We start from the raw sequence: 15,397 nt of genomic DNA on the forward strand, positions 1-15,397 counted from the left end.
GGATGGACCTAGAGATTATCAATACTAAGTGAAGCAAGTCAGACAGAGAAAGACAATTATCATATGATATCACTCATATGTGGAATCTAATTTTTAAAAAATGATACAAATGACAAAGGATTAATCTCCAAAATTTACAAGCAGCTCATGCAGCTCAATAACAAAAAAACAAACAACCCCATCCAAAAATGGGCAGAAGACCTAAACAGACATTTCTCCAAAGAAGATATACAGAATGCCAACAAACACATGAAAGAATGCTCAACATCATTAATCATTAGAGAAATGCAAATCAAAACTACAATGAGATATCATCTCACACCAGTCAGAATGGCCATCATCAAAAAATCTAGAAACAATAAATGCTGGAGAGGGTGTGGAGAAAAGGGGACACTCTTGCACTGCTGGTGGGAATGTGAATTGGTTCAGCCACTATGGAGAACAGTATGGAGGTTCCTTAAAAAACTACAAATAGAATTACCATATGACCCAGCAATCCCACTACTGGGCATATACCCTGAGAAAACCAAAATTCAAAAAGAGTCATGTACCAAAATGTTCATTGCAGCTCTATTTACAATAGCCCGGAGATGGAAACAACCTAAGCGCCCATCATCGGACGAATGGATAAAGAAGATGTGGCACATATACACAATGGAATATTACTCAGCCTTAAAAAGAAATGAAATTGAGTTATTTGTAATGAGATGGATAGACCTAGAGTCTGTCATACAGAGTGAAGTAAGTCAGAAAGAAAAAGACAAATACCGTATGCTAACACATATATATGGAATTTAAGGGAAAAAAATGTCATGAAGAACCTAGGGATAAGACAGGAATAGAGGCGCAGACCTACTGGAGAACGGACTTGAGGATATGGGGAGGGGGAAGGGTGAGTTTTGACAGGGCGAGAGAGAGTCATGGACATATACACACTAACAAACGTAGTAAGGTAGATAGCTAGGGGGAAGCAGCCGCAAGGCACAGGGATATTAGCTCGGGGCTTTGGGACAGCCTGGAGGGGTGGGATGGGGAGAGTGGGAGGGAGGGAGTCGCAAGAGGGAAGACACATGGGAGCATATGTATATGTATAGCTGATTCACTTTGTTATAAAGCAGAAACTAACACACTATTGTAAAGCAATTATACCCCAATAAAGATGTTAAAAAAAAAATGATACAAATGAACTTACTTACAAAACAGAAACAGACTCACAGATTGCGAAAACAAATTTATGGTTACCAAAAGGGAAACATGGCGAGGAGGGATAAATTAGGAGCTTGGGATTAACATACACACACTACTATATATAAAATAGATAACCAACAAGGACTTACCATATAGCACAGGGAACTCTACTCAATATTCTGTAATAAACTATATGGGGAAAGAATCTGAAAAAGAATGAATATATGTGTATGTATAACTGAATCACTAAGTTGTATACCTGAAACTAACACATTGTAAATCAACTATACTCCAATAAAAAATATTTTAAAAAGAACACAGGAAAAGAAAAAAGGAGGAAGAAGAGGCAGTGTTCAGAGTGTCTAATGCTGCTGAGAAATGCAGAAACATAAGGACTGAGGTTTGGCTACCATAGATGACCTTGACTAAACAATGGGAGATGAAACAGAGACCTCAGGTAGGGAAAAATTTTTGGAGAAGTTTTGCTACAGAGGGAACACAGAGAGGTGATAATAGAAGGAGAGGGAAGTGGAGTCAAGGAAGGTTGGGTTTTGGGTGTTTGGGTTTTTTTGGCCACGCCACACGGCTTGTGGGATCTTAGTTCCCTGACCAGGGATCGAACCCATGCCCCCTGCACTGGAAGCACGGAGTCCTAACCACTGGACCTCCAGGGAATTCCTTTTTTTTTTTTAGGATAGAAAAGATGTTAAGATAGAAGGTCTTATAGCAGAATTATCTGCTGATGGCAAAAAAAAAAAAAAATTAAGCATATACTTATCGTAAAACCCAGCAAGCTCACTCTTAGCTACTTATTCAGGAGACCTGAAAACTTATGTTCACACAAAAACATGTACATAATTTTTATAGCAGCTTTCTCCATAATTGCCAAAAACTAAATGAAACTCAAACGTCCTTCATACAGGGAATGGATAAACACATGGGCACACATGCCTTGGAATAGTACTGAATGTTAAGAATGAAAAAGAGTCAACTCTACTTCAATGAAAAATAAAATGGGGCTTCACTGGTGGCGCAGGGGTTGAGGGTCCGCCTGCCGATGCAGGGGACACGGGTTCGTGCCCCGGTCCGGGAGGATCCCACATGCCGCGGAATGGCTGGGCCCGTGAGCCATGGCCGCTGGGCCCGCGCGTCCGGAGATTGTGCTCCGCAACGAGAGAGGCCACAACAGTGAGAGGCCCGCGTACCGCAAAAAAAATAAATAAATAAAATAAATAAATAAAATAAAATAAAATGTAGGGACTTCCCTGGTGGCACAGTGGTTAAGAATCCGCCTGCCAGTGCAGGGGACACGGGTTCGAGCCCTGGTCTGGGAAGATTCCACGTACTGCGGAACAACTAAGCCCGTGCGCCACAACTACTGAGCCTGCACACCTAGAGGCCGTGCTCCGCAACAAGAGAAGCCACTGCAATGAGAAGCCTGTGCACCACAACGAAGATTAGACCCCGCTCTCCACGACTAGAGAAAGCCCGCACACAACAATAAAGACCCAACGCAGACAAAAAATGAATGAATGAATTAATTTTTTAAAAAACCGTAAAGGAAAGAGCTACTGATACACACAACAGGAATGAATCTTCCATGCATTATGCTAAGTGTAAGAAGCCATACTGAAAAGGCTACATATCCTATGATTTCATTTACACTTGACCCTTGAACAACACGGGTTTGAACTGCGCAGATCCACTTATACATGGATTTTTTTTCCGTAGTCAATACTGCAGCACTAAAGGATCCGGTTGGTTGAATTCCTGAATGCAGAACCGTGGATATGGAGGAACCACAGTACTCAGATTTTTTAATTGCGTGGACTGTCAGCACCCCTGTCCGACCTGGAGCATTGCTCAAGGGTCAACTATATTTGACATTCTGGAAAAGGCAAAACTACAAGAACAGAGGGAGAGAAAACAGAGCAGTTGTTTCCAACAGCTGGAAGTGGGGGAGGCAGATGACTACAAAGGGGAGGAGGGAACTTGGGGGGAAGTATGGAAGGTTCTATATCTTTACTATAGTGGCAGTTACATAACTATCTGTTTGCCAAAATTCATAGAAGTGTACATGTAAAGGGTCAATTTTATTTTATGAGAATTAAATCTCAATAAACTCGACCAAACCAAAAAACTGGCTTCCCCAAATTAATTCATTAATGACAAAGGGAAAAAATAATAACTTTATAATGGAGAAACCCAGCAGACACTAGCCTAACCAAGTGATCAAAATTAATGTCACCGGTGATAAGATATAGCAACATGATGTGCCCCCAATATGATGTGATGAGAAGGGTACTTCAACTGTGTGGCATCCTCCCTCCCTGCAAAAAACTATAATCTCAATCTTATCAAGACAAGACAATGCAAGATAAATGCAAATTGAGGGACAGTCTGCAAAGCAACTGACCAGTATTCTTCAAAAGTGTTGAGGTCATTAAAGACAAGGAAAAAGTAAGAAACGATTGCAGAATTGCAGGAGGCTAAGGGGACATGACAGCTAAATGCAATGTGGTACCCTGGGCTGGATCCTAGAAGAAAGAAAGGAAATTAGTGGGGAAATGGAGGCAATTGGAACGTCATTTAGTCAACAGCATTGTACCAGTGTCAATTTCTCCATTTTAACAAATGAACCTTGGCAATGTAAGACGCTAACATTAGGGGAAACTGGGTGAAGGATATCACGAATTCTCTGTGCTATCTTTGCCACACTTTTGTAAGTCTGAAAATATTTCAAAATTAAAAGTAAAGCAAAGAAAAAAGATCTTATTATAACACAGGAATGACAACCTGATACGGAGGATAGGAGAAACTGACATTGAAATTGACATAACACGTCTGCGTTAGTTTCCTATTGGCTGCTGTAACAAATTACCACAAACTTAGTGGCTTAAAACAATACACATTTATTATCCTACAGTTCTGGAGGTTGGAATTCTTAAATGGGTCCACGGGGCTGTGTTCCTTCTGGAGGCTCTAGGGCAGAAGTCATTTCCTTGTTTGCTTTCTCCAGCTTCTAGAGGCTACCTATATTCCCTGGCTCATGGCCCTTCCCTCCAGCTTCACAGTCAGCAAAGTAGCATCTTTCTCCTCTCTGACCTCTACTTTTTTTGTTTTTTCATTTTTAATTACTATTATTTTTTGTCTTTTATCTTCTTTTCCCCCGGCACCATGCACAGCATGCAGGATCTTAGTTCCCCGACCAGGGATCAAACTCGTGCCCCCTGCAGTGGAAGCGTGGAGTCTTAAGCACCTGGCCACCAGGGAAGTCCCCATTTTTAAGTATTTTCTATTTTATTTTAATTTCTTACCTGTACATCTATCCTCACATCATCTAAGAATCTGACCTTCCTACCTCCTTCTTGTAAAGACCCTTGTGATTACCCTGGGGCCACCGAGGTCACCTGGGATAATCTCCCCAACTCAAGAGCCTTAATTTAATCACATCCACAAAGTCCCTTTTGTCATATAGTATTGAGTTGGCCAAAAGGTTCATTCGTTATTTTCCGTGAGATGGCTCTAGTAGCACTTAGTTGTCTTTAACTTCATTTGAAACAATTTTGTTAGATTTTATGTGACAGCTTGTCATATCAGCGTGCATTTAAAAAAAGACGTATCAAAACTGGTGAATTTTTGTGTAGCCATTTTAATATTGAAGATGGAAGAAAAAAGCAACATTTTCGGCATTTTATGCTTTATTATTTCAAGAAAGGTAAAAACGCAACTGAAATGCAAAAAAAAAAGATTTGTGCAGTGTATGGAGAAGGTGCTGTGACTGACTGAACATGTCAAAAGTGGTTTGTTAAGTTTCGTCCTGGAGATTTCTCGCTGGACGATGCTCCACGGTCCGGTAGACCAGTTGAAGTTGATAGCGATCAAATCGAGACATTAATTGAGAACAATCAACATTACACCACGTAGGGCTTCCGTGGTGGCGCAGTGGTTAAGAATCCACCTGCCAATGCAAGGGACACGGAATTGAGCCCTGGTTCAGGAAGATCCCACATGCTGCGGAGCAACTAAGCCCGTGCGCCACAACTACTGAGCCCATGTGCCACAGCTACTGAAGCCCGTGTGCCTAGAGCCCCTGCTCTGCAACAAGAGAAGCCACCGCAATGAGAAGCCCACGCACGGCAACGAAGGGTAGCTCCCACTCGCCACAACTAGAGAAAGCCCATGCACAGCCGCAAAGACCCAACACAGTCAAAACAAACAAATAAATAAAATTTAAAAAATAAAACAAAACAAAACATTATACCACCCGGGAGATAGCTGACACTGAAAATATCTAAATCAAGCGTTGAAAATCATTTGCACCAGCTTGGTTATGTTCATCCCTTTGATGTTTGGGTCCCACATAAGTTAAGCGAAAAAAACTTGCTTGACTGTATTTCTGCATGTGATTCTCTACTTAAACGTAACGAAAACGTTCCGTTTTTAAAACAAATTGTGACGGGCAATGAAAAGTGGACACTGTACAATCATGTGGAACGGAAGAGATCATGGAGCAAGTGAAATGAACCACCGCCAACCACAGCAGGGGCTGGTTTTCATCCAAAGAAGGTGATGCTGTGTATATGGTGGGATTGGAAGGGAGTCCTCTGTTGTGAGTTCCTTCTGGAAAACCAAATGATTAATTCCAACAAGTACTGCTCCCAATTAGACCAAATGAAAGCAGCACTTGACGAAAAGCGTCCAGAACTAGTCAACAGAAAACGCATAATCGTCCATCAGGATAACACAAGACTGAATGTTTCTTTGATGACCAGGCAAAAACTGTTACAGCTTGGCTGGGAAGTTCTGATTCATCCACCATATTCATATTCACCAGTCATTGCACCTTCGGATTTACATTTATTTCGGTCTTTACAAAATTCTCTTAATGGAAACAATTTCGGTTCCCTGGAAGACTGTAAAAGGCACCTGGAACAGTTCTTTGCTCAAAAAGGTTAAAAGTTTTGGGAAGATGGAATTATGAAGCCGCCTGAAAAACGGCAGAAGGTAGTGGAACAAAAAGGTGAATACGTTGTTCAATAAAGTTCTTGGTGAAAATGAAAAATGTGTCTTTAAAAACCAAAGGCACGGGCTTCCCTGGTGGCGCAGTGGTTGAGAGTCCGCCTGCCGATGCAGGGGACACGGGTTCGTGCCCCGGTCCGGGAAGACCCCACATGCCGCGGAGCGGCTCGGCCCGTGAGCCATGGCCGCTGAGCCTGCGCGTCCGGAGCCTGTGCTCCGCGACGGGAGAGGCCACAACAGTGAGAAGCCCGCGTACCGCAAAAAAACCCAAAAACCAAAAACCAAACAAACAAAAAAAAATCAAAGGCACTTTTTGGCCAGCCCAACATATTCAAAGGTTCTGGGAATTAGGACTTACGACGTGGACATCTTCCGGGGGTGGGGGTGGGACATCATTCTGCCTCGCATATTAATGATACAAGAGAATTAGGAGTGATGACAGGAGCTGAGTCTGCAGGCGGGACAGAGAGATGGGACCCAGGACACAGGCGAGATGTTGGTCTTGGATTGGGAGGGACAGATGAAAAGCAGAGCATCTGGGCAGCTGATAGAATGGGCTGTGGGAAGATGAAGTGTCTGGTAGACTCTACGCTTTCAGAAGAATGAGGAGTGAGGGAATCAGCTGATTGAAGGTGGAGGACCAGGGTGTGGTGGGGATTTGAGGAGAATGAATATGGGGAATGGCCATCTTGTGGGGGGGTGGGTGCTGAGTGTACCTTCATGAAGGACACAGAGCAGGGTCACAGGAGGGCTGGGATTTGGGATCCAGCCCCCCTCAGAGCCCCCTGGGAAGGCACAGAGTGGGTGAGAAGATTTACTAGGGTTGGGGTTTCACCCCAACAGTGCCCTGGAGGGGATCATAGGCAAAGAAGGGGAAGATATCCAAAGGGAGAGTGACTTTATGGGGGACCGTGGAACGGTGGAAGCAGGGGGAAGAGGGAAGGGAGGACAAAATGTGGGGAGCCAAAGATAATGAGAATCTAATGGGGTCAATGCATTGTACCTGCTGGTGGGCTTGAAAGTTGGCTTTATTTTTATTTATTTATTTTTGCTGCACCCCCATAGCTTGCAGAATCTCAGTTCCCCAACCAGGGATTGAACCCCAGGCCATGGCAGTGAAAGACAAGAATCCTAACCACTAAGCCACCAGGGAACTCCCTTGAAAGTTTTTTTCTTAAATTTGGTTGGTGGGAAAAGGGAGTGCATGGACAGAGAATGGGATGATAAAAATAGTTTGCCTACTGTGTAGCACAGGGAACTATATTCAGTATGCTGTGATGAAGCATAACGGAAAAGAAGAGGAAAAAGTATATTTATGTATAACTTTACGTGCTGTGCAGCAGAAATTGACATTGTAAATCAACTATACTTGAATAAAATAATTTTTTCAAAAAAGATGAGGAAATCAACTAAACTCCCATAAAAAACAAACAAAAAAGAGGAAGAAAGAGATAGTTTGGGGAGTTCCCTGGCGGTCCAGTGGTTAGGACTTGGCACTTTCACTGCTGTGGCCCAGGTTATCCTGCAAGCCGTGCTGTGTGGCCAAAAAAAAAAAAAAAGTTTTAAGGGTGTGTAGTTACTGATGACAAGGACAAGGGTATGGCCGAGGAAGTGGGTGGCACAATCAGGGGGGACAGATAGATACGGGTGTAGTTTCTTTGGGAGGAAAACAAAAATTGCCTAAGATTGCAGTTTTGCGTGCAAAACTCTTATGAATATAAGAAGAACCATTGTGTATATACCTTACTTTTAAAAATTATTTTATTTTAAATTTATTAAAAAAAATTTGGCTGCGTTGGGTCTTCATTGCTGCGCGTGGGCTTTCTCTAGTCGTGGCGAGTGGGGGCTGTTCTTCCCTGTGGTGCGCGGGCTTCTTATTGCAGTGGTGTCTAAGCACGTGGGCTTCAGTAGTTGCAGCATGCAGGCTCAGTAGTTGTGGCTCGAGGGCTCAGTTGCTCTGAGGCATGTGAGATGGTCCAGACCAGGGGTCGAACCTGTGTCCCCTGCATCGGCAGGCGGATCCTTTTTTCTCTATCTTTTTTTTTTTTTTTTTTTTTTTTTTTGCGGTACGCGGGCCTCTCACTGTTGTGGCCTCTACCGTTGCGGAGCACAGACTCCAGATGCGCAGGCTCAGCGGCCATGGCTCATGGGCCCAGCCGCTCCGCGGCATGTGGGATCTTCCCGGACCGGGGCACGAACCTGTGTCCCCTGCATCGGCAGACGGTCTCTCAACCACTGCGCCACCAGGGAAGCCCTGCAGGCGGATTCTTAACCACTGCACCATCAGAGAAGTCCCATGTCGTATACTTTAAATGAATGAACTGTATGGTACGTGAATGGTAGCTCAATAAAACTGTAAAAAAGGAAGGAAGGAAGGAAGGAAGGGGGCTGGGATAGATCAGAGGTCAAGATGGATGGAAATGATGGGTTCAGAGTACCAAGAGGCCACGTGTGGATTATCTAGTATCATGGTGTATGTTAACAAACCATCCAAAGACTGTATGACTGAAAACAATAAAGATCATTTATCTCACTCACAGGTCTGCAAGCTGGGCAGGGCCTCGGGGAGAAGGCTTATCTCTCCTCCAGGGGGTAGCCCGGCTGGGGCAGGAGGATGTGCTTCTAAGATGGCTCACTCACGTGGCTGCAGGCTGGTGCTGGGGATGAGCTGTGTGTTTAGTAGCCTAGAGTCCTCTCCACATGGGCCTTGTCATCTAGCCTGCACAAGTGTCCCAAGGAAAAGAGTGGGGTGGAATGTTACCTTTTATGACCCAACCTCGGAAATCACACTGCGTCTCTTCCAAGGTGGTCTGTTAGTTGAGGGTCTCACCAAAGGCTGGAGAATGGACTCCACAAGATAGGGTGTGACATGGCTTGGACAAAAAATACGGTCCTTTTTGGAAAAGACAACCGGGTACAGGCCAGGTTTTAGCAGAATCATCTATATGGGGATATTGAAATTATTAAGAATTATGACAGTCGTTTTAGAGTGATGGATATAGAGCCAGGATTGAAAATCTCCCATGAAAGAGTGGGAGTGGGCAGAAGGGAAAGAGATGAGTTCTTTAGGGAAGGCTGGGAAGAGGTGTCCATGGATAACTTGAGCTTCAAAGGAGCTGAGGGAGGGAGAATTGTCTGGAAGTGGCAAGAAGGAGCGCCCACCTGAAGGCTCAGTGGTAGGAGGGTGTTAAGAGATAAGGTTGCAGGCAGGAGAGCTCGGTGCACACACAGCATTCAGAAACCTACAAAGAGGGATCTCTGTGGGCTCTGAGAATGAGGAAAAAAAAGAGAAAGGAGACCAGAAGGAAGGGAAAAGGCCAGAGAGATGGGGAGACAGAGACCCAGACACGGGTAGGGCCAAAGACCATGAAAGAAAGGGACACAGACACAGAAAGAGGTAAACAGAAATCCAGATGGATGGTGACATAGCATCCCAGAAAGAAATTGTAGACAGGAAGAGAAAGTGCCAGAATTCCTAGGGGGTTAAAACCTTTAGTGTCTCTCTCTACTCCCCCAGCAGAGGGCGCCCGGGGCCTCATTCCCTGGAGTCCGGGTGTCCAATCCCCACGACTTCCCGCCAAGCACATCGGATGGGGCTATTTTTACCCCGTGTCATAGGACACCGGTGGCTGGAAGGCCATCGTATGTCTGTCCTTTGGTCCCTTCGAGTGACCCTGCGGCATTTCCCCAGCCCACCCCTGACCTGTTCCTGGCAGGCCTGGTCTCCTTTTGCACTGTTCAGGGCTGCAGCTCAGGCCTTGCTGGGTCTAAGAAAGTCTGGCAGAGAATCCAGGTGGAGACCCGGGGGGTGGGGGTAGGGGCAACCCGAGCGAGGGCACCCCATGTGGGGGGCACATGCTCAGGGTTTAGAGCTGCTGGAGCATCCCCAGGATGGGGAAACCACCAGGACAATGGCAGAGACAACCTAGGGTGAATGTCAGAGAGAGATTCAGAGATATGACTCGGGAGAGGCTCGGTCCTCCAGAGGCCCTGAGACAGAAACTTGCAGTAATTCAGAGAAACAGGGAAAGAAAGATACCCAAAGGGGAGACCCAGAGAATCCCAGGGAGAGAGACACAGTGGGCTGAGAGGTAATGAGAGAGAAGAGACCCAGAGAGACAAGAAGCAGAGAGACCCAGACAGAGGGGAAAGACAGAGACCAAGAGAGACAAGAAAGAAACAGAGATAGAGATACAAGAATATAAGAAAGACGGAGATTCGGAGAGACCAAGACACAGAGACTGACGGGAATCCCCAGACACAGATGACCCTAGAACGGCAAAGCTCAGGGATAAATGACCCATAGAGATACTCAGAGATAAAACCCCGAGATCAGAGATACAGTCAGACCCAAAGTGAAGACATAGCCAGACACAGAGACATACAAAAGAACGAGAGAGAGAGACAAAGAGATGGAAATTTGTGACTCGAACAGAGCGGCTCAGACACTCATAAAAACATAGACGAGAGACATACACGGAAACCCGGAGAGACGCAGGACAGAGATCTCAGGCGATGGAGAGACAGAGTGAAAGGAACCCCGAAGGCCAGGTGGACCCGGAGAAAGCGCAGCGCCGCGTCGCCTGGGGGTAAAGGGAGGGCGCCCCGGCAGAGGGCGCCCGGCCGCCCTCTGCCCCGCCGGGGTCACGGCGCCCCCTCCCCCGCGTCCTGGCCGCACGGCCGGGCTATTTTTACGCGTGGACACCGGACACCAGGCTGGGGCGGCGGCGGCGGCGGCGGCCGAGGCGGGGCCGGGCCGGGTCGGGCGTCGGGGCCACACGTCCGTCCGCGGGTCGCCGGGGCTGCGCGCACCATGGAACCCGGGTGCCCGCAGCCGTGCGGCTGCTGCGAGCGAGTGGTGCTCAACGTGGCTGGGCTGCGCTTCGAGACCCGGGCGCGCACGCTGGGCCGCTTCCCGGACACGCTGCTCGGGGACCCGGTACGCCGCAGACGTTTCTACGACGGCGCGCGCCGCGAGTACTTCTTCGACCGGCACCGGCCCAGCTTCGACGCGGTGCTCTATTACTACCAGTCGGGCGGGCGCCTCCGGCGGCCGGCGCACGTGCCGCTCGACGTCTTCCTGGAGGAGGTGGCCTTCTATGGGCTAGGCGCCGCAGCGCTAGCGCGCCTGCGCGAGGAGGAGGGCTGCCCCTTGCCATCGGAGCGCCCCCTGCCCCGCCGCGCCTTCGCGCGCCAGCTCTGGCTGCTCTTCGAGTTCCCCGAGAGCTCGCAGGCCGCGCGCGTGCTCGCCGTTGTCTCAGTGCTCGTCATCCTCGTCTCCATCGTCGTCTTCTGCCTCGAGACGCTGCCCGACTTCCGCGACGACCGCGACAACTCGGGGCTCGCCGCGGTGGCTGCAGCTGGCCCGGTGAGGGGGCGGGGCCTGCGTGTGGAGAGGCGGGATTTGGGAGGAGCTGGACGAGGTCCACGGGGTCCTGGCCAATCATAAAGTGGGGTAAGGGGCAATGGGAGGTGGGGCCTCTCAGGAAGGTGGGGCCTGGCTGTGGATAGGCAAGGCATTGGGGGCCTGGTTGTAAGACCTGACCAATCAAAGGTGGGCAAAGGCCTGCGAGAGGTGGGCAAGCCAGGGACGGCGCCAGACCTGGGAACCCTACATTAAATCCTGGGCTGGGGGCGGGAAAGGTGTAGCTTAATGGGGCGGGGCCTGAGGATCTAAATAGGAGGACCTGCCTTTTCAGAAGGCGTGCGCTGAGGTAGGTGAGAAACTCGGCTTTTGGAGGGCAGGAGCACTGGAGGACAGGTGTATTAAGAAATCAAAACTGAGGGATAAGGAGAGACTGAAAATTTGGGGGTCTATACGGCTGGCAGTAACCAATGGGAAGGATGGGCTGGAGGTAGTGAGATCTGGGACCTGAAGAAAGCCGCCGAGGGAGCTGCAGATGGAGGGGTGGGGCCTGAGGATTGGGGCAAAAGGAATCCATCATAAAGAAAGTTGAGCTGAGGGCCATGAGGGGAGGGGCCCGGGTTTTGGCATAAGGATAAAGTGTTTAACCATTATGGTCCAGGCTGGGTTTGGGGAGGGCAGGGCACAAGGGAGTGGGGCCAGGATAGGGACCCTCCCCATCTGGAAATTCAACTCTGGGGGTGGGATTTGGGGAGGGAAGAGATTGAGCCCTACTCAAGCATTATTTCAGGAGGCCCTGCCAATGAAGGATCAGGGACCCTAAAGTCAGCCTTCCCTGGGGGTCCCGAGAAGGAGTGTACTACAGCTAGGTCACCGGGGTTCTGGGGGCAGCAGCTATTGACCAATTTGTAAAGAAGTAGTTGAATATTTAAACAGGAAATATGGCCATTCCAGTGCGTCCCAGCCCTGTCATGGTCCTCCCTGAACCCCTTCCTCTCTGCAGTTTCCGGCTCGGCTGAACGGCTCCAGCCCAGTGCCTGGACCCCCACCTCGCTTGCCCTTCGATGACCCGTTCTTTGTGGTGGAGACATTGTGCATCTGTTGGTTCTCCTTCGAGCTGCTGGTGCGCCTGGCAGCCTGCCCAAGCAAGACAGCCTTCTTCAAGAACGTGATGAACCTCATCGATTTCGTGGCCATCCTGCCTTACTTTGTGGCACTGGGTACCGAGCTGGCCCGGCAGCGGGGGGTGGGCCAGCCAGCCATGTCACTGGCCATCCTGCGAGTCATCCGACTGGTACGCGTCTTCCGCATCTTCAAGCTGTCCCGGCACTCAAAGGGCCTGCAGATCTTGGGCCAGACCTTAAGAGCCTCCATGCGAGAGCTGGGCCTCCTCATCTTCTTCCTTTTCATTGGTGTGGTCCTCTTCTCCAGCGCAGTCTACTTTGCTGAGGCCGACCGGGCAGACTCCCATTTCACCAGCATCCCTGAGTCCTTCTGGTGGGCAGTGGTCACTATGACCACAGTTGGCTATGGAGACATGGCGCCCGTCACTGTGGGCGGCAAGATAGTGGGCTCTCTGTGCGCCATTGCCGGCGTGCTGACCATTTCCCTACCTGTGCCAGTCATTGTCTCCAACTTCAGCTACTTTTACCACCGGGAGACAGATGGCGAAGAGGCTGGGATGTACAGCCACGTGGACACGCAGCCCTGTTGCCCACTGGAGGGCAAGGTCAATGGGGGGTTTGTGGATCGAGAGGTTCCTGAGCTCCCACCTCCACTCCTCTGGGCTCCCCCTGGGAAACACATGGTCACCGAAGTGTGAGGACAGTTGAGGTCTGCAGCACCTCACATTTCCTTGGAGGGAGGGAGGGAGGAAAGTTGGGGGGAGGGTGTTGGGTTTAGGAAGAACTAAGTTAAGTGGTGATGAGTTGGGGAACACTAAGTCTTATTGGGTCTTGAGTTGTGGATTGGTAGCTCCTGTGGGTACCTCCTCAGGTGACAGTGAATGGCAATGGGTTATGTTGATTTGAGGGGGAGGCTCCATCGGTTTGTATTGCATTGGGTTGTGTAAAGCTTGGGGTAGTGTTGAGATAGGTTTTGTCACATAATTTTGTGAGTTTCTTAGTTCCATGTTGGGTCGGATTGGGTTACGAGTGTAGGTGAGTCTTGTCCAAGTGCATCATGCAGGATTCTGTGGTTTTATGAGTCCCCTAGGGCCATGTTGGATCAAGTAAGGTGGTCACCCACGGCACTGTTGGGACTGATTGTGTGTTCACGCATGGCACTGTAGAGTTGGGTTGAGACACTGGAAACTGCGTGGCTTTGTGATTCTTCTAGGGCCATGTTATTTTAAGTTCTGTGAACTTGTGAGTCATGTAGAAATACGAAGAGTCATGTGATAGAATGTGAGCTTTCTAGGTCATATGAGGTTAAGTTGGGTTGGAATGTATGAGCATAGGAGTCTTTCAGGGTTCTGTTGTGTTGAACTGTGTAGAGTTATATGGCTAGAAGTTTGTCGGGGCTACAATGAGTTGAGTCGTAATGAGTTGTATAATCATGTGAACCTCGTAGGACCAGTTCAGTTGGGTCATACAACTGTTTGATTTGGGTTACATCAAGTTCCGTCCTTGAGTCCTGTAGGAACGTTGGGTTGAGCTGGACTGTATGTATGAGCACCACAGGGCCATACTGGTTTGTTTTGCATTTAGTGGTAGCGCCAGGACCCAAGGATAACAGCACTGGGAAGGAATCGTGTCAAGGAGTGAATATGGTATGTGGACTCTAGGAGACCAACTGAACTGGCTTGCCCAGTGTCATCCCTATAAGGGGCAGGGCTAAGTTCTGTATTTGTAGATTCAGTTGGTCACACAGAAGGCTTCTGGGTGAACTTGGAAGATGTAGATGCCCCTTCCGTTTACCCCACACCTGCTTTGTTTTGCCATTCAAACCCCTTCTCTGTCTTCCCATAGAGTTTTCCTTCCAGACATGGAGATCAGAGCCACAAGGGAAGGGGAAAGGGGGAGAAACTGTACTCTGTTCAGACATGATGGGGGGATAGAAACCCAAAGGAGGGGGACAGAGAGCTGGGGAGGGATAGAGACCCAGAGAAAGAAAGAGAAAGAAACCCCAAGAGGGGAAAAAGACCCAGAGAGAGGGGGAGACAGAGACCCATAGGGGGCAGGTATCAGGTAGCCAGAGAGCAAGGGACAGAGACCCAGAGTTGGAAAGAGACCAGAGCACCCCAGAGAAAGAGAACCAAGAAAGAAAAAGGCAGTGCCCCTGAACCTGAGAGAGATGCACAGTGTATTCCATGGAATCACAAAGGGATCCCAAATCAGGATGCACCACCCTACCCTCCCGCAGCTCAAGAAGTGTGTCAGACAAACTGCAGGGCCCACTCTATCTTCCTGGGGAGAAAGCAGTGTCTCAGAGCATGGGAGTGGCTTCCCAAGGTCGCGTGGCTTGTCCCCGGGGAGGGATGGGGGGCTGGACTTGTGGCCTGTTGCTTGACCCTACCTGTCCCCATCAGCCTGCTGGTCTGCACAGGACTTCCCAAGTCTAACAGCCTCATTTCTCACAAATGAAGAAACTAAGGCTCGGGGGAGGTGGGGGGTTACCCAAGGTCAGAGGTCTTTCAGTACTAAAAGGGCATTTGGAGGAGAAAGAAGAGGAGGATGGTTACATCACTAACATATATAGGGCTGCCTGGGTGCCGGGTAACTTTCAAAGTACTTGTATTCATTTATTAAAATCCATCCAGTGGTTTACAGAGAGTTGTTGTTATTTTTAGCTAGGAAACCACCCCCCTTTCTTTTTTGGTCA

At 48.6% G+C, this 15,397-nt stretch overlaps 1 protein-coding gene across 1 annotated transcript; it reads left to right on the forward strand.

The window, feature by feature from the left end:
- The first annotated feature begins 10,901 nt into the window (after positions 1-10,901).
- KCNA7 (potassium voltage-gated channel subfamily A member 7) lies at positions 10,902-13,397 on the forward strand. The gene is made up of 3 exons (XM_032613942.1): positions 10,902-10,939; positions 10,975-11,578; positions 12,579-13,397. The coding sequence occupies exons 2-3, from the start codon at positions 11,024-11,026 to the stop codon at positions 13,395-13,397; spliced, it is 1,374 nt and encodes a 457-aa protein (XP_032469833.1). The 5' UTR covers positions 10,902-10,939; positions 10,975-11,023.
- Positions 13,398-15,397: the final 2,000 nt, after the last annotated feature.

This window comes from Phocoena sinus, chromosome 19, assembly GCF_008692025.1.
Source record: "Phocoena sinus isolate mPhoSin1 chromosome 19, mPhoSin1.pri, whole genome shotgun sequence".
Lineage (NCBI taxonomy): Eukaryota > Metazoa > Chordata > Mammalia > Artiodactyla > Phocoenidae > Phocoena > Phocoena sinus.